Source organism: Eumetopias jubatus, unplaced genomic scaffold, assembly GCF_037043125.1.
Source record: "Eumetopias jubatus isolate StellerSeaLion01/CBP00866 unplaced genomic scaffold, mEumJub1_p1.0 scaffold_12, whole genome shotgun sequence".
Taxonomy (NCBI): domain Eukaryota; kingdom Metazoa; phylum Chordata; class Mammalia; order Carnivora; family Otariidae; genus Eumetopias; species Eumetopias jubatus.
Window position 1 is genome coordinate 96137702 of NW_028274818.1, and position 20130 is coordinate 96157831.

A 20130-nucleotide genomic window follows, 5' to 3' on the forward strand; every position below is an offset into this window, starting at 1 on the left:
GGTCAAAGGACATTTTATCATTTTAGTAGAGTTGATTGAATGTTTCCTATAAATCTCAGCCTTGAGGAGTGATCTATGAGGACATGACATTGAACCCAAGAATAGGAAGCAGGATTCTCATAAGGAAAATAGTGGGAAGCTCTGCAAATCCACAAAATTTTTTGTTTACCACCACCATAATCAAGATACAGAATTATTCTGTATCTCCCTCATGCCACCCCTTTATAATCATACTCTATGTTGGTATTCCCCAAGACTGCCCCCAGGTTTGGTAATTGGATAGAAGGACTCCTGCACTCCTGGCTATGTTTTATACCTAGTGAAAGGGTACAAAGCAGGATCAATAAAGGAAAATGGTGCATTGAACAGAGTTTAGAGGATACCAGGCATAAACTTCCAAGAATCTAATCCCAGTGGAGTTACACAGGGTGTGTTTAATCCCCCAGCAACAAATTGTAGCAACATGTGAGGTATTTTCTGTTCGGGAAACTCACTTAAGCCTTGAATTCCAGGGTTTTTGTTGAAGGTTGGTCAGACAAGCACAACTGCCTTCATGACTGACCACAGTTAATCCAACTCCAGAAAGAAAGCGGGTGTTTACCATACATCACACTATTTGCACGAACCATCTAAACAAGTTCGTATAGTGTACTTCCAAGAGTACAGAACACAAGGACACTTCCAAGACCTCCATTTCCAGAAGCTGACCAAGAGCCAGTCACATACTAAGCAGGCCTTTCTGAGAATGCTTATGATTTTTTAGCAATTGATCCTACTTGGTTAACTCTTTCCCTACCCTCCCTTGTTAGACAGAGTTAGATAGAAATAATGCTGAGCCAGTGTGGAGGTGAGGGTTGGGGAGCTTGGGGAGGTAGTACTTTAGATAGAATGGCCAGGGAAGGCCTTTCTGGAAGTGTGACATGAAAGCTGAGGCCTTCATGGTGAGAGAGTTGTCACTATGCGAACAGCAGGGCGCACAGCATTCTAGGCATTGGAACATAAGTGCAAAGGCCCCAAAAAAGACAAATGGGAAGAAGGCCTGTGTTCATTTTCTGTTGTTGCCATAACATATTGCCACAAATTTAGCAGCTTGAAAGAACACCCAGTTATTGTCCCAAAGTTCTGTAAGTCAGAACTCTTGGCTAGCTCAAGTTGGGTACTCTGTTGTGGATCTCAGGAGGTCAAAATTAAGAAATCAGCCAGCCTGGGCTCTTATCTAGAGGCTGTGGGAAAAATCTGCTTCCAGACATACTCATGCTGACAGAATTGAGTTCCATGTGGTTATAGCACCGAGGTCTTCATTTCTTTGCTGGCTGTGAGCCAGGGGTCATTGTCCGCTTCTAGAAGTGGAGAAAAGCAAATTTATTTTTGCTTTACATATTCCTTGGATTACAGTCTGTCCACCTTCAAAGCTGATAGTTCTTTGAATCTGACTTCCCATTCCACCCTCTTTTTCTGATTTTTACAGGCATACCTTGTTTTATTGCACTTTGCTTTATTGAGTTTCACAAATACTGCATTTTTGTAAATTAAAGGTTTGTAAGGCAACTCTGCATTGAACAAATCTGTTGGCACCATTTTTCCAACAGCATTTGCTCACTTCATGTTTCTGTGTCACAAGACCTGGTAATTCTTGTAATATTTCAAATGGTTTCATTATTTGTTATAGTATCTGTGATCAGTGATTACAACTCGCTGAAATCTCAGATGGTTAGCAGTTTTTAGCAATAAAGTATTTTTTTAGCAATAAATATGTCTTTAATTTAAAGTGTGTACTTTTTTTTTAGATATAATACTATTAAACACTTTTAGACTGTAGTATAGTGTAAACCTAATGTTTATGTGCACTGGGAAACCAAAACATTTATTTGACTCACTTTATTGTGACATTTGCTTTATTGTGGTTGTCTGGGACCCAGCCTGCAAGATCTCCAAGATATGCCTGTATTTTATTTATTCATTCATTCATTCATTTATTATTTAAAAAAAGATTTTATTCATTTTTGAGAGAGAGACAGAGCACAAGCAGGGTGGGGCAGAAGAAGAGGGAGAAGCAGATGCCCCCCTGAGCTGGGAGCTCGACATGGGGCTCTATCCCAGGATCTGGAGATCATGACCTGAGCCAAAGGCAGACACTTAACCATTTGAGCCACCCAGGTGCCCCTATACCTGTATTTTAAAAACAACTTTATTGAGGTATATCATTCACATATAGAACTCAGCTATTTAAAGATCAGACAATTCAGTGGCAACCATCATGACAGCCAACTTTAGAATATTTTCATCATCTCAAAAAGAAACCTCATACTCTTGAGCTATCTTCGTTATTCCCATCCTCTCCCCCTTAGTCCTAAGCAACTGCTAATCTGCTTTCTGTCTTTGTAGATTTACCTGTTCTGGACGTTCACATGAAGGGGATCGTATAATATGTGGTCTTTTATCACTGGCTTCTTTCACATAGCGTAATGTTTTCAAGGTTGATCTTGTTGTGGCGTATATCCGTACTTAATTCCTTTTTATGACCAAGTAATACCCCATTGTATGGATTTATTACAATTTGTTTATCCATTTATCAGTTGATGGACGTTTGGATTGTTTCCACCTTTTGGCTATTGTGGATAATGTTGTTATAAACATTTGTTACAGGGGTGCCTGGGTGGCTCAGTCCGTTAAGCGTCTGCCTTCAGCTCAGGTCATGATGCCAGGGTCCTGGGATTGAACCCCACGTTAGTCTCCCTGTTTGGCAGGGAGTCTGCTTCTCCCTCTGCCCCACCCCCCTCCACCATGCTCGTGTTTGATACAGTCACATCTGTCTATTTTTCCTTTTGTTGCTTATGCTAGTTTTTGGTGTCATATCCAAGAAATTGTTGCCAAATCTGATGTCATGAAGTTTTTTTCCCCTATGTTTTTTTCTAGGAGTTTTATAGTTTCATGTGTTACATTTAGGTCTTTAATCCAATATTAGTCCTTTCTTAAAGTGTTCTTTATATTATTGAGAAGGAAATAAGAAGTGTTTTCTTTAGTATAACTGTCAGGACGGATGGGCCTACCTCCATCCCTCCCTCCCTCCCTTCCAGATTTTAAGTAATCCCTACACCCAGTGTGGGGCTCTAACCCACAACTCCAAGATCAAGATCACATGCTCCAACCGAGCCAGCCAGGTACCCCAGGAACTTGTTATATTTAAACTCTTTTTCCCTCCCTCTCTGTGTTCCTTCCCTCCCTTACAGCTTGAAGATTATGGACTCACATTTTTTTTTTTAGATTTTTATTTGTTTATTTGACAGAGAGACAGTGAGAGAGGGAACACAAGCAGGGGGAGTGGGAGAGGGAGAAGCAGGCTTCCTGTGGAGCAGGGAGCCCAGTGATGCGTGGCTCCATCTCAGGACCCTGGGATCATGACCTGAGCCGAAGGCAGATGCTTAACAACTGAGCCACCCAGGCGCCCCTGGACTCACCTTTTTTTTCTTAATTGCTGTGCTAATAGAAGAATGATAGTGAATTCATTTACAACATCACTTTCTTATTTACTTGATTAGCAGGAAGAAGATGAGCCTTAAGTCTGAACGCCGAGGAATTCATGTGGATCAGTCAGAGCTCCTTTGCAAGAAAGGATGTGGTTACTATGGCAACCCTGCTTGGCAGGGTTTCTGCTCCAAGTGCTGGAGGGAAGAGTACCACAAAGCAAGGCAGAAGCAGATTCAGGAGGATTGGGAACTGGCAGAGCGGTAAAAGGACTTAAATAGGGGTGGTTTAACTGTGATATGATTGGATATACAGTTCTGTCACTGTCAAAATCCATTTTTCTCTCCTGTTGTGAGCTGTCAACAAGTCAGCTTAATATTAAGAGAAATGAAATTTTTTACCCTTTTCTTCTCAGTCAGCATTTAATGAATAGCTTTCAGTGATTACTTCATTTTCATCTTTATTCCTTTAATTATTTTGTGTTTAGAGTGTGTTAGTCTGAGTTCTCTAATATAGATAATAGGCTTCTTGGACTAGAAGAATGCATATACACATACTTCATAGTGAAGGTCAACTAAGGTAATATCTGTGATGTCCCTAGCACAGAACTTGGCACATGGCTCTCATCAAGCATCATTTTCCTCATTCTTATAATATATTCAGCATGGCATCTGACATGGTCATAAACACAATAGTAGAAACTTGTTGATTTGTATACATGGCCCTTGCATTTTGGAAACTTAACTTTTTCTTAAAAATGGGGTTTGTTAGTGAAAAGTAGTTTATATTATCCAGAAATATGATTATGGTAAAAAGTAAAAGATAGAATGGATGGTGAGCATAGGGATGAATAAAATACCACGCATGATGTTACTCTTTTGCCAAACAACCCAGAAACAATAAAACTTCTCCATAAAAGAAAGTCAGACTGAACTCTGACAGCTTTTGCTAGTTTTTTTTTTTATATCTACTCAGCCGTATTTGTTGAGTGACCACTTTGCTTGCATTTGTGGTGAACTCAGAATTATAATGCATGCTCACTGCTTTCAGTAACTCTATAGTCAAAGACAGAAAATGTAGACATAGAATGTTAATTTCATCCTGTTTCCCACTGATATTCTCAGTAGCTGATCCTATTTCATGAAGAAAGTGGAGGTCACTAGGCATGAATTCCCTTAGCTTTCTCCCCTCTCCACAGCAAAATGTACTAATATCTTTATGTTAACTTCTATTTTGTCTCAGAGGGAGGTGTGTCCCTATTCCACTCACAGACTAACACTTCTGTCTGTGATTTCCTTGCTGTTTCTTACTGCTTCCATTTGTGACCTTGCTTGAGATTTCCTATAGCACTGTTTCTCAAATTTGAACAAGCATGAGAATCACCTGGAAAGCTTATAAAAAGGGGCATCACTGGACGTCACTGCAGAGTCTCTGACTTGAGTAGGGTGGGAGTGAGGTCTGAGAATTTGGATTTCTAACAAGTTCCCAGGTGATGCTGCTGGGATCACCATATAGAGCCATTGTTCTATGGACAGCCTTTGAGATTTATTATAAATTCTCAAATTCAGCTTGTCCTAGGCCAAATTTGTTTTTATTTACTCTAATCCTCAATACCAGTGTTTCCTCCTACCTACACTTCTTCCTGTATCAATTAATGACATCACTGTTTTATTCAGTTGGCTAAAAAACATTGGAATCATTCTTAATTTCTCCCATACTATCTAAAACTAATTGGGCGATAAGTAGAACTTATTCCAGCTCAGAGAAGTCTTTTGAATTTTACCCTTTCTTAGTTTCCTGGTCTTTATTTTCTCTCACTTAAATCTTTGTATAATATACTCTTTTTTTTTTTTAAGATTTTATTTATTTATTTGACAGAGGGAGATACAGCAAGAGAGGGAACACAAGCAGGGGGAGTGGGAGAGGGAGAAGCAGGCTCCCCGCTGAGCAGGGAGCCCGATGTGGGGCTCGATCCCAGGACCCTGGGATCATGACCCGAGCCGAAGGCAGATGCTTAATGACTGAGCCACCCGGGTGCCCGTGTATATACTCTTAAGAGTATACATGTATATACTACATGTATATACTCTTAATTATTGCCCCTCAAGTTATCACATAGCTACCTGCATTATTTTTCTAAAGCACAGATCTGATAATGGTAATTTATTGGATTTATGATCACTCTTGGTTCTGCACCATGTGGTGAAATCTAGCATTATAATGGACTTGGCTGTCAAAGTTTCTTACCATCTGGTCACACCATCAATGACTTCGCTTAACTTAGTCGGCAAAAGAAGCCACATGCCCTCACATTTGTAGCTCCCTCTCCCTGGAGTGTCCTTTCGCTCAGTGGAATCTTGTTCATCTCTTGAGTGTCCTTTCAGTCAGTGGAACCTTGTTCATCTCTTAAGCTCAGCCTAAATGTCACCATTGTAAAACCTTGGACTTCTCTAGCAGATTAAGTTATTCTTCGCTTATATTCTCACAGCAGTTGGGTTTTACTCTCTACTGTAAGAGCTATCGCGTTATATGGTAATTACTTATCTCTTTCTCCTTTTCAACCTTGAGGTTGTTAGTGGAAAGGACTAGAGTTTAGTGCTTTTCTGTAACCTTCGTTACATTTAGTTACAGTTGCTAAATGAATACAATCCATGGAGAAGGTCCCTTTTGAAGTCTAGGATCCGGTAGGGATAATTTCGTATCAGACACCTCAGACCTATTTGGTGTGTTTAGCCTCCAGTTCTAAACCTTCTGGATGCCCCTGCAATTCATTGAGTAATAACTTCGGATACAGGGAAAACTTAAGAGGATGTCTGGCTCATTCTCAATCCTCTCTTGAACTGCAGACTTCAGCGGGAGGAGGAAGAGGCCTTTGCCAGCAGTCAGAGTGGCCCAGGGGCCCAGTCCCTCACATTTTCCAAGTTTGAAGAAAAGAAAACCAATGAGAAGACTCGCAAGGTTACCACAGTAAAGAAATTCTTCAGTGCTTCATCCAGGGTTGGATCAAAAAAGGGTAATTTTCTGATTCGTTTTTTTCCTCTGTGCTCAAATGAGATACAGAGTAGATCCACAGTGCATGTGGGCTCTGCTTTTTAATTTCTCTAAGCATTCAGGGGGTATCAACTCAGATTTGAAACTGAAGTGGGGTTTAAGGGTCAGACAGTATATAACACCAAAAATCTTCTTTGGTTGGAGGACATTGTGTGTGGGAGAAGCTTGTTTATTACCCCGTAGGACTACAAAAATGTAGTTCTGTTTATAAAATGTATTACCATCCAAATGTATATCTTTTTGAATGTTTTATTTTTTGTGCCTTTAATTTTTGGGATTCTGGTTTATTCTCCTTTGTATAATATCCTTATTAACCGTACCTTAATCAGAAATGACTGTTTCTAGGCTGAAAGTCACCTAAAATAGAGGTTTTCTGAGCGCTTGAGAGACAGCTTGCATCTTGAAGAAATACATAGAGAACATATAGGAAAAGGCTTGCTTTGGGCTTTTGGAGGGGTGAAAGTAATTCATAGTAGGTATTTTCTAGTGTATGGATTTATATGTACATTACCTTCTTCAACTGCTTCTTAAAATGCTATATACCCAGTAAAAAGATTGTCACTAAAGTTAAAATGTGTTCTACCTGTCCTCAGACAGCTGGTTCAGGTGGCCTAGCTAGAAGCAAGAAAAAGACTGTTGTTAGGGCTTAGTCTTTGAACCTTTTTTTTTTTTTTAAGATTTTATTTATTTATTAGAGAGAGAATGAGAGAGAGCACGAGAGGGAAGAGGGTCAGAGGGAGAAGTAGACTCCCCGCCGAGCAGGGAGTCCGAGGCGGGACTCGATCCTGGGACTCCAGGATCATGACCTGAGCCGAAGGCAGTGGCTTAACCAGCTGAGCCACCCAGGTGCCCTAGTCTTTGAACCTTTATGTTGGTAATCAGAGTTATGCAGTAAATTTGAAATGGTGATGGAGATAAGGCTGATGTTATCAGAAGAGATGTTCTCTTGGACAAACCCCACCACCTGGGGTAATTGTCAGGAGTTTTGTTTTGTTTTTGTATTTGAATAATAATATCACACCTTAAGATCTTTGCTGGTCTTTCAGATTTAATGGCTATTATTTTTTATTAGAAGGAAAGGTTGCTGATTACCCCAAACACAGCACTTCTCTTTAATAAAAGCAAACCTTTTTTGTTGTTGTTGTTAAGATTTTATTTATTTATTTGACAGAGAGACACAGCGAGAACAGGAACACAAGCAGGGGGAGTGGGAGAGGGAGAAACAGGCTCCCTGCTGATCAAGAAGCCTGATGTGGGACTCGATTCCAGGACCCTGGGATCATGACCTGAGCTGAAGGCAGACCTTTAACCAGCTGAGCCACCCAGGTGTCCCAATAAAAGCAAGCCTTTAAATAATCTTTTTGTTCACATGATTAATTTGGAGTTGTTTCCTGGTTGGCTGTTACTTGTGGCAGTTTACTGTAATTAGAAAGGGAATAATGAGTACCTGTTAGAGATTAAATTAAGGATGAATTTGGCTCATGATTTATTTATGAGGAAGTAGTGTAGCATGGTGGTTAAGTGCATAAGCTTTGGAGTCCTCTTGTTTGAGTCTCGGTTCTGTGGTTTACTAGCTCTTGTGACCTTGAGCAAGCTAATCTCTTTAAGCTGTCTATTCTGAGGGACCGTGGTACCTACTGTAGGCATGTCTTAAGCATTAAATGAGCTGATGCAATTAAAAGAGTTCAGCACAGTACCTGACAAACATAGTAAGTCTCCAGTAAATGTTAGCTAGTTAAAAATACAAGTTGTTTCTCTGGTAGAATAAGCTCTACTAGTAAGGAGCTCAAGGGTATTAAAGCCATTCATTCCTATTAAGCTTAAATTCTGTTTCTTGCTTTGGGAAAGTCTCATTAACCTTATGAAATTATGATATACAGTGAAATAGTAAAACGTGAAATATGAAATAGTAAAGAAGTTATAAAACCCAGTGGCTCTAATTGCCTCTTTTTGTAAGTAACACTATGAAAGCCCATAAACATTAGGTAACTTACTCAAGGTCATATAATATGTTGATGTTTAGGTTCCATTTTCCCACTATATCCCTTGATCTCTAGTGAATGTGGGTGTGTGTGTATATCTCTCTGTGTCTGTATGATATTCACTGAAGTGCGTAATAGTCATGTACCTTCGGTGACTATCCTTGGTACTTTTAAAAAAGCGTATCCTAAGAATGTCTGTGCATGTGCATTATATTATGAAAGAAGATTTGTACTTTAAAAGTTCCAAGTTGTTTTTATTTTTTAAAATTTTATTGGTATACTTCTTAGCTTCTTTCCTTTTCAAATGGTAGATTATTACCTTAGATTTTCAATCTTTAGTTGGCTTTGGTCTATAGAAAGCATAGGGAGATAGAGACCTCAAAGTATCGAAAAAAATTGATGTGTGTGTGCAAAGATCCTATTTGATCTTTGCAGACTGCTTACAGATGAACTTTGCATTTCAGACTGATTTATTTGGTCTTTGCCTGTGGATAAAGTTAGTCTATACTAAATGTGATTTTAATTTATTGAGTCACAACTAAAATAGGCCTTTTGTGTTCTGTATTCTCTATTTTACTTCATTAATACATGATGCCTTTGCTCTTGATATTTTTCTTGCTTCTGTCGGTGGCATGAAAGAAAGCTCTTAAACCAAGGCAAGTTGGTGGTAAACAGAACATAAATACAGCCTTCTAAGGAGTTTGAAGAATATTTAGTATCCTGTTAAGAGTTGGATGCCCTTCACAGAAGGTTAAGGGAATAACTTGATTAAAGACTCAGAGTTTACCTACAGTTTTTAGATTTCTAAAGTAAGACTGAGTGAGCTTACAGAGTAAGTCATAGTTGATTGGCCAAGTTGAAATACTTGCTCATACATTTTGAAAGCCCCTTTTCTTTTAGAGCTCAAGTAGACTCTTGTTGTCCTGAGTAGAATCTTGTATGCATTGTTCACAAACTAATCTAAAGGCAGTGCTCATAGGATTCTTTTCTTTTTTTAGAATTGAAATACCAATTTTTCCACCCAGACCTTAGAGTCTAAATACTAATCTTCACTAAAATGAACTCATGAGTTCCGTGGAGAAAAGACTGATTCAGGGGCTGGAGCAGGGAAAGACGGGCTGCCCAAAATTTGGGGACATGTCAAAGACCCAGAAGCCAGCTTCTGTGGATTTCAACTGGCCAAATTTGAGTATTAAATAAGGACAATAAGTGGAGTATAACTGATTGAATAAAATAATCCATTAGTCCTTTCAACTAATTAAATAAATAAAAGACTAAATAAAGGAGAAGAGAAAGCTCTTTTTTTTTTTTTAAGATTTATTTATTTGGGAGAGAGTGCTGCAGAGTGCAGGCAGGGAGGGGGAATGACAGAGGGAAAGAGAGAGGGAATCTTGAGCAGACTCCCCCGCTGAGCAGGAGCACAGCTCTGGATGTGGTTGCAGATGCAGACGTGGCACTTGATCTCGTGACCCTGAGATCGTGACCTGAGCTGAAATCAGGAGTTGGATGCTTAACTGACCGAGCCACCCAGGCGCCCAGAGAAAGTTTTGTTTTTGTTTTTGTTTTTTTTACCATAGAATGTTGACTAATAAATATGAAAGGAGTAATGGAGATAAGAAATCACCATTTTGCAATCATCATAGTAAGAATTGATTCAGGCACATTTCATCACTGGATGCTAAATCTGGGGTGAGAGGAGAGTTTCCGGAGGAACAAATTATGAACATGATCTCAAATTAACTCCCACAACTAATTAATTAATTATAAATAGAGAAATGGTAACTGTAATTGTGGGAAATGGACATTATGTACCTCCAGATATGATACTTTGAGAAGAACATACCATGAATTATGTCATATTTAAGCTGAAGAGTTATAACCCGAATCCAGTCATGAGGAAACAGCAGAGAAACCCAAATTGAGGGGTATTCAATAAAATGACTTGCCTATATTCTTTAAAGTTGTCAGTATTATGAGAACAAAGGAAGGCTGGGAGTCCTTAGAGGTTAAAGGAGACTAAGTATGCTTGACCACCAAGTGAAGACATGACTCTCAATTGAATCCTGTGTAAGAAAAAAACACTCACTTTTTCAGGAACTGTACCGTGGTAATGTAAAAGCATATTCTTGTTATTAGGAAGCATGCAAATTAAGGGATAAAGAGCATGATATATGCAATTTACTTGAAAAATTTAGAAAAAATAATACAGATGTAGCAAAGTGTTACAATTTTGTGTATCTGAGTAAGGGGTATAAAGAAATTTTTTTTAAAAGATTTATTTATTTTTAGAGAGAGAGGGAGAGAGAGAGAATCTCCAGCAGACTCTCCACTGAGTGCAGAGCCCAACGGGGGCTCGATCTCACGACCCTGAGATTATGACCTGAGCCAAAACCAAGAGTCAGACACTTAACCAACCGAACCACCCAGAGGCCCCTAAAGAAATTCTTTGTGACAGTCTGGCAGCTTCTGTAAATTTGAGGTTATTTCAAAATAAGACTTAAAACTGTAATCCTCTAGCATTCAGTGCTATCCCAAGACCTGAACTTCAGATGTTAATTAAGTAGAAGCATAGTGTTGATTACATCGTCTGAAGGATCACTAATGAATTGCTACTTTAATCATGAGGGCCACTTTGGCATTTAGATGAAACTGAGTTAATGATTCCCCAAGTTGAATTTAGAACTGATTTTATAATCGTGACTGTTTTCTGACTTTCATTGATAAGGACTATGAGAAATTTTTTCCCTATTACTGTGTATTTGGAGTCTTTTATTCTTTGACACCAACTGGGTGGCCAACAATTCAGTCCTTTTTCTAACACTAACTACGCAGAGTCAGCACAAACTCCACAGCACAAAATCCACAGGCTAAGGGCTCTGTCCCACAAGGTTGTCCCCACCCCAGAGGCCAGTTGCAGCCCCCAGGAGTCGGGGCACCCAAACTTGTGACCAGCCAGCTATAAGTCCAGGATTCCCACAAGCCTCTCCTCAGGTTTGACAGTTTGTTAGAATGACTCACAGAACTCAGGAAAACACTTTATTTATCTTACAGTTTATTATAAAGAATACAACACAGGAATAGGCAAATGGAAGAGATGCATAGGGCAAGGTATGGGGCGGGGGTGGGGTGACACCAAGCTGCCATGTCCTCTCCAGGTGGGCCATACACCCAGCACCTCGATATGTTTACCGATGTGGAAATTTCCCAAACCTAATCATTTAGGGTTTTTTACGGCAGCTTCATTAAATCATTGGTAATCAAAAGTCTCCATCCCCCCCTCCGTCTGAAAAGTCAGAAGTCAGAAGTTGAGGGGTGAGTGGGGTGGGTGGGACTCAAAGTTTAAACCCTCTCATTGCAGGGTTGATTCCTCTGGTTGGTGATTAGCCTCTCTAGATAGCCCTAAGCTATGTAGGGGTCCACGGAGTCACCTCATTAGCATAAATTCAGAAAAGGAAGGAAGAAAGGGGCTTGTTATAAATAAAAACAGATGCTCCTCTCGTCTCTGTAACTCAGGAAATTTCAAGGGTCTTAGAAGTTCTGTCCAGGGAACCCAGGTGCAGAGACCAAACATACATTTCTTACTGTGCTACAGACTATCTCCCTTTTAGTTCACATTATATAACTATACACAGAACCACTGAAAAAGTAAGAACTGTAATATTCTACTGAGCTGCCCCTATTTTGTTTGGATAATCTGAGAAACATGGGATTTTTTTCAGTAAACTTTTTAACATGGCGATATAAAATGTTTTTATTTTTATTTATTTTTTTAAAGGATTTTATTTATTTATTTGAGAGAGAATGAGAGATAGAGAGCACGAGAGGGAAGAGGGTCAGAGGGAGAAGCAGACCTCCCGCCGAGCAGGGAGCCCAACGCGGGACTCGATCCCGGGACTCCAGGATCGTGACCTGAGCCGAAGGCAGTCGCTTAACCAACTGAGCCACCCAGGCGCCCTATAAAATGTTTTTAGTACTAGAAATGGTGTTAGTCATCTTTACTACATGATCATGTTCTTTTTTGATAATTGACATATTCAGGTTGTCTTTACTCTTTCACACCTATTCTTTTTTTTTTTAATTTAATTTAATTTTATTATGTTATGTTAGTCACCATACAATACATCATTAATTTTTGATGTAGTATTCCATGATTCATTGTTTGTGTATAACACCCAGTGCTCCATGCAACACATGCCCACCTTAATACCCCTTAATACCCATCAGCAGGCTAAGCCAGCCCCCTACCCCCTCCCCTCTAAAACCCTCAGTTCGTTTCTCAGAGTCCATAGTCTCTCATGGTTCATTTCTCCCTCCAATTCCCCCCCTCATTTTCCCCTTCCTTCTCCTAATGTCCTCCATGCTATTCCTTATGTTCACAGATAACTGAAACCATATGATAATTGACTTTCTCTGCTTGACTTATTTCACTTAGCGTAATCTCCTCCAGTCCCATCCGTGTTGATGTAAAAGTTGGGTATTCATCCTTTCTGATGGCTGAGTAATATTCCATTGTATATATGGACCACATCTTCTTTATCCATTCATCTGTTGAAGGGCATCTCAGCTCTTTCCACAGTTTGGCTGTTGTGGACATTGCTGCTATGAACATTGGGGTGCATATGGCCCTTCTTTTTACTACATCTGTGTCTTTGGGGTAAATACCCAGGAGTGCAATTGCTGGGTCACAGGGTAGCTCTGTTTTTAACTTTTTGAGGCACCTCCACACTGTTTTCCAAAGTGGCTGTACCAACTTGCATTCCCACCAACAGTGTAAGAGGGTTCCCCTTTCTCCACAACCTCTCCAACATTTGTTGTTTCTTGCCTTGTCCATTTTTGCCATTCTAACTGGTGTAAGGTGGCATCTCAATGTGGTTTTGATTTGAATTTCCCTGATGGCTAATGATGATGAACATTTTCTCATGAGTCTGTTAGCCATTTGTATGTCTTCTTTGGAGAAGTGTCTGTTCATGTCTTCTGCCCATTTTTTGACTTATTTGTTTTTTAGGTGTTGAGTTTGAGAAGTTACAGGTCATGGATATCAGTCAGCCCTTTGTCTGAAGTGTCATTTGCAAATATCTTCTCCCATTCTGTGGATTGCCTCTTTGTTTTGTTGACTGTTTCCTTTGCTGTGCAGAAGCCTTTTATCTCGATGAAGTCCCAAAAGTTCATTTTTGCTTTTGTTTCACTTGCCTTTGGAGATGTATCTTGAAAGAAGTTGCTGTGGCCGATGTTGAAGAGGTTACTGCCTATGTTCTCCTCTAGGATTTTTTTTTTTTTAAGATTTTTTATTTATTTATTTGACAAAGAGAGAGACACAGCAAGAGAGGGAACACAAGCAGGGGGAGTGGGAGAGGGAGAAGCAGGCCTCCCACTGAGCAGGGAGCCCGACGCGGGGCTCGATCCCAGGACCCCGGGATCACGACCTGAGCCAAAGGCAGACGCTTAACTGACTGAGCCACCAAGGCGCTCCTGTTTTTAACTTTTTGAGGAACCTTGCTAAGAAGACTTTTTAAAAGATTTTTATTTATTTAGAACTCATGTGCATGTGCATAGGGGGAGGGGCAGAGGAGGAGAGAGAATCTCAAGCAGACTCCACTGTAAGTGTGGAGCCTGTCATTGGGCTTGATCTCATGATCCATAGATTATGACCTGGGCTGAAATCAAGAGTTGGGCGCTTAACCAACTGAACCATCCAGGCCTATCTACATTATATAATGTACATTCTACATTAAAAATTTTCTGTATTAAAATCTTAAGATTTGAAGTTGAAGAGCAAGCTGTTGCCATCTGGATCCTAGCCAAAATGTGATATAGGGGAAGTTACTCCTTTCTGTCTTCCCTTCTGAATACCTGTTGGGCCTCATCTTCTTCCTCTGTACCTGAACTCTGCCTCTCTCAGAGAGAAGATATATAGGGATCCTGGATTATTTAGGCTACTTATATTGGACTGTTCAGGCTATTTATATTTAGTAAAATTTTTGTTTTGGTAGATTGTTTTTTATGATTATATCTTTATTTTCACTATTGGCTTATTAGCTGTACTTCTTTCTTTTTTTTTAAGTGGCTGTTCTGAGGTTTAAAAAATACCTTTTAACTACTCTACCTTCAAATAGTGTTATACCAGTTTACATATTAGAACCTTACCAATAGTATTCTTAGATTTCTTCCTCCCACTCTTTGTGCAATTGTTGTCCTATATTTTACTTACACGTATGATATAAATCCCACAATCCGTTATTATTACTTTAGCTGTAAACAGTTAATTATCTTCTAGAAATTTTTTTAAATGAGAAAATGTTTTTTATATTTGCCATTGCTGGTGTTCTTTGTTCCTGGCTGTTGGGAAATGAATTATTCCCTGTTGTGTGTGCTCTGGGGATTGTTCTGCCTACTTCTCTACGCAGTCATTGGTAGTTTTCTAACACACACATGCAGTACTCAGTCACAGACTCGAGGGAACCCCTCTGCAGTTATCTGGAATTTTTTCTATGCAGCCCCATCCTCTCATTTTGCCATGCAATTTCTAGGGACTTTGGCCTCCCTTAGCTCTAAATGCTCTTTCCCCAATTCAGCCAGTCTGCTAGGCTCTGAGTTGCCTTACTTTCCCCTGTGCCATGGCCTAAAAATTCTCCCTGTAGTAAGCTGGGGTACTTGTAGGACTTACCATATTTGTCTACTTTTCTTAGGAGTTACTCTACCATCTCTCTATTGTCCAGTTTCTAAAAACCATTATTTCATATATTTTATCTGATTTTCTAGTTGTTAGGGCAGTAGCATAAACCCAATCCCTGTTACTCCATCATGACTAGGAGTGGAATTATCAGTTTGAGTGAAGGATTAAACCCTTAAGTATTAAAGAACTTTTTCTAATCATACAGGATGTCAAATACAACTTTTGGTTTTCCATACTGGTAAAAAATGTTTCAGGAAGGATGTTGCCAGTTTTTGTTTTAAGTTAAATTGTACCTGATTTATTTATTTGCTTAAAAAGAAAATAAATAGTACATTCGGATGGCTCCAAAATAAAAGGTATATGGTCCCTCACCCATCTAGTTTCCAGCCACTACCACCATCGTTCTCCCATATGCAGACAACCTTTGTCATTTGTTTCTTGTGTATCCTTATGTGCTTTTGTTTTCATTTATAGACACATGTATTTTTATTACATATACTCTGCTCTGTATTCTTACATACTGTCCTTTTTTTATTGAGCATTTAAGAATTCTTCCTTTTTAGTACATTAAAAATATTTTAAGACTATACAGTATTTATGGATTAAACCACAATTTATTTAGTCCCTTAGTGATAAATATCTGTGCCATTTTTAGTCTTCTGCTGTTATAAGTAGTGCTAAAATGAGTAGCCTTGTATGTATTTATTTTGTACATGTGCCGTTATATCAGTAGAAAATTTCTGAGAAATGGAATTGTTGGGTCATAGGATAAATGTATTTCTTTTTTAAAGATTTTCTTTATTTATTTGAGAGAGAGAGTGTGAGAGAGAGCATGAGAGGGGAGAGGGTCAGAGGGAGAAGCAGACCCCTCGCTGAACAGGGAGCCCCATGCGGGACTCGATCCCGGGACTCCGGGATCATGACCTGAGCCGAAGGCAGTCGCTTAACCAACTGAGCCACCCAGGCACCCCAGGATAAATGTATTTTTAATTTTGACAATTATTGCCACATTGCACTCTATTGCAGTTACATCATTTTACTTTCTCACCTCCACAGTATGAGAGTGCCTTTCCCTCCATATCCCCATCAGCATCAGATTTTTGTCTTTGTTAATTTTTAAAATGGCATCTCATTTAGTTTTAATTTGAGAATTTGTTATCATGAGTGAGATAGAGCATGTTTCCTATGTTTAAGATCCATTTATGTTTCCTTTCTGTTCAGTTAGTATTCTTTACCCAGTTTCCTGTTGAACTGTTAAGATTTCTTCTTTCTTTTTTTTTTTTTTTAAGATTTATTTATTTATTAGAGAGAGAGCGTGTTGGGGGGGGGCAGGCAGAGGGAGAAGGGGAGAGAGAATCCTCAAGCAGACTCCCTGCTGGGGGTGGAGCCTGATGTGGGGCTCGATCCCAGAACCCTGGGATCATGACCTGAGCTGAAGCCAGATGCTTAACTGACTGAGCCCCCAGGTGCCCCTCGAATAATCCAGTCTTAAAACTTTAGTGCACCTTCATCATTAAAATGTATTGCAGGTACTAAAGTTTAAAAAGTGGAATTATAAGAAGTTACTCTGAGAAAGCAGGTAATAAGTTGATTTCACTACTTTCAAAAGATACTTTGTCTTCACGGGAGTATGAGGTCATTTAATTTGTTACAGTTATTGAATTAGCACAGTTCAGAATCAGGGGGCTTAGGGCACCTGGGTGGCTCAGTCGTTAAGCGTCTGCCTTCCGCTCAGGTCATGATGATCCCAGGGTCCTGGGATCGAGCCCCGCATTGAGCTCCCTGCTCAGCGGGAAGCCTGCTTTTCCCTCTCCTGCTCCCCCTGCTTGTGTTCCCTCTCTAGCTGTCTCTCTCTCTGTGTCAAATAAATAAATAAAATCTTTAAAAAAAAATCCTTTAAAAAAAAAAATCAGGGTGCTTAGAATGTGGTCTGAGATCTGGTGATACAGTTCGTGCTGTCCTTGAGCACTTACTCTATCGCATCACCCTTATCTTTGTTCTGTAAAGGTCCCATTTTCCTTTGAGTGTATTATTTTGAAGAGAGGAAAGAGTTGTGTGGCCGCTGAGTAGACAGTATTTTATCTGTTTCGCTTGCCTCTTTGCTGTATGTTCTGTCATGATCACTGTGTTGCTTTGGATGCATTCTTTCACTTTGAGCAGTATGACTTGAAAACTGAATGATGGGTAAATAATTGTTAGTCTCCACATAAACAGATTAGCCTCTTTGACAGGTAGAATGGGTTTGGAAGAGTTAACAAATCTTATAAGTAACCTAACATTTTTGTGCTTCTACTGATTGTTATTTTACTTGTTGACTAGTTTCGTAAACTCATGCAGTCTTTGAGAAAGTTCAAGATAGTAGTGCTATTTCAGTATTTACAATTAAGTATGTAGATCAAAGCATGATATATTTTGGCTAAGAAAATATTAGTAGAACAACTTTTATTTGAATGGGAATATCATATAGTTTTATCTGCTTGTACCTCCTAGTCATAAAATAGATTTAGCTCAATTTAAGTAAAGTTGTCCAAATATTTAAACATAAAGTAATTTAAATTCAAGTTTAACTTTGATTAAGCATAATTTAAAAAATCTTAAGTTACATACTTAAAGAAAGTAATTCCATGCATGGATCTTCTATGTAATGAAACTCATTATGTTTAATTTTCCCAGCAGAAATTCAGGAAGCAAAAGCTCCCAGTCCTTCCATAAACCGGCAAGCCAGCATTGAAACGGATAGAGTGTCTAAAGAGTTCATAGAATTTCTCAAGACCTTCCACAAGACAGGCCAAGAAATCTATAAGCAGACCAAGATGTTTTTGGAAACAATGCATTACAAAAGGGTAGGTTGAGAATAACCACTTAGAAACATGGAGTTTTGGTTTTAGGAAAGGTCTTAGAGATAATCTAGTGTAACTTTGTCACTTTACACCTGGGAAAATCAAGACCCAGAGATGTTAAGTTACTTACCTAAGAAATGTCACTGAACCAAGTTAAAACCCAACTCCCAGGCTAGTACTTTTCCACTGCAAGTCAGTGGTGTTTGGATCATCTTTGCACGGAAAGCCTGACACTGAAGCCACTTATATTGTGTACTCTAGTAAAAAGCCTTCCTAACCAGTCACCTTGTAAGTAGTATAAACCACCAAGAGAAAGAACATAGTAGATCTTGAACTCTAAGTAACAGTTGTTAGACCAGGTAGCATTCATGTCAGGGTTTTTTGGGGTTTTTTTTGTTTTGTATTTTGATACAAAATACCTCTCCTTGCTCAGGTAGAGAAGGGAAAGCTAGAATTTAGATGTGGAAAGGGACCTTAGCAACTATCTGGGTTCAGTCCCTTTATTTTATAGATGGGGAAGGTTACACAGCTACATTCTGCCCATGTCAGAACTAGAACTTGTGCCTTCCACATGTGTGTCTTTAACCCATAATTTCTTAAACTGTAATTTCAGTTGCAATAATTCATAAGACTACTTGTAAAGGGACTCATTTTTTTAAACAGTGATCAATTTGTTTGTAGTGTTCTTCAGCTATTAAACTCAGAATTAGCTCTAAAAGCCCCTTCTGTAAAGTGAGGAAGTCTTGAAAAGAAAAAGAGAATAAAGAAGGCAGCAAGGTGATGAACTGCTTGGCTGTATTCCAGCTGTGGTCAGGATCACTAGGCTAATAAGCAGTCATCTTCTGCCAAAATATGTTTTAAATACCGAATTCAGTTAGTAAAGGAGAAAAGAAGCTTTCTTCTTTTTTGGTGTGTAGTTACACTGAGAATAAGTAAGCAGCCCCCTTTTTTTTTCCCTCAAAGTATTTGTAAGCAGATAGTAACATTTAAAGAAAGCATAGATCATTGATGTTTTGGGTTAGAAGCAATGATAGACTTCCTCAGTATGGAAATATCAGAGCTCATGTGGTGTGCAACTTTCATTTTTTAACCAGAGGTAAAAACTAAGGCTTTGTAGTTCTTTATTCTTTAGCTCATACAGAATGTTTACAGGACATCTATCCTATTTTGGCATTGTACATATAGCATGTATACTGTGTAATACTGTATTTTAGAAAACCAGTCAGCTCATTTAATCAGCTCATCAGAACAGATTTATTCCTTTTTCTTTTGTTCAGAACTATAATGTGCTTTTGTTCTGTAATAATTTAGTTGACTTTTATTTTTTTAAAGATTATTTATTTATTTATTTGACAGAGACACAGCGAGAGAGGGAACACAAGCAGGGGGAGCGGGAGAGGGAGAAGCAGGCCTCCTGCCGAGCAGGGAACCGGACGCGGGGCTCGATCCCAGCACCCTGGGATCATGACCTGAGCCAAAGGCAGATGGTTAACGACTGAGCCACCCGGGCGCCCCAATTTAGTTGACTTTTAAATCAATACACTAAAAGTATAACGGTAATTAGTGCAGCTACCGTCATGCCTGTTTTCAAGGCATCACTAATTGATATCAGAGAACTGGATAGGGCCTAGGTTGCTTCCATTTGAAGAGCCATCTTGCAGCCTGTGTTGCATTTCTACACAGCCCTAAATGTTCTGTGGCTGAGTGGCCAAGTCTTATGCATGTGTGGTTAGCATCTAGCACAACCTGGCATGTACCTGATAATGAACAGACATTTGTTAAACTGAAATGTCCCTGGAGAAGCCTTTCTGCCTTTGTCTGCAAGTTAAATATCCTTTCAAATAAATGAAACAGTTTTTATACCAGAATGAACCAATATTAACTGACTAGCTTCAAATCACTTAATCACTTAAGTTTCTTGGGAGAATTTGATTGAGTACAGCTTGGGATAGTTGCTGTGAGGTAATGAAGTGTGTCATAGTGAAAGGTGCCCTCTCTACTCAGTTCACCAAAACTCAAAACCTTAACTTAGGCTTAGACTTAAGACTCCAAAACCTTAACTTAATGTTATTCTCACCAAGTAGACTTTCTAAGTCATCTTATTCTAATGACCTATACA

The 20130-nt window shown here is 39.2% G+C and overlaps 1 protein-coding gene across 4 annotated transcripts in view; it reads left to right on the plus strand.

The window, feature by feature from the left end:
• RABGEF1 (RAB guanine nucleotide exchange factor 1) overlaps positions 1–20130 on the plus strand; it is a 58152-nt gene that overhangs the window by 15551 nt on the left and 22471 nt on the right. Inside the window, exons 2-4 of one of the 4 annotated variants that reach the window (XM_028109805.2) lie at positions 3540–3728; positions 6312–6478; positions 17845–18014. In XM_028109805.2, coding sequence (XP_027965606.1) covers positions 3550–3728; positions 6312–6478; positions 17845–18014 — 516 coding nt within the window. In that variant the 5' untranslated portion in view covers positions 3540–3549. Of the gene's footprint in view, positions 1–3539; positions 3729–6311; positions 6479–17844; positions 18015–20130 lie in introns of those variants that run through there. The other 3 variants (XM_028109807.2, XM_028109806.2, XM_088029137.1) reach the window with 3 other exon arrangements.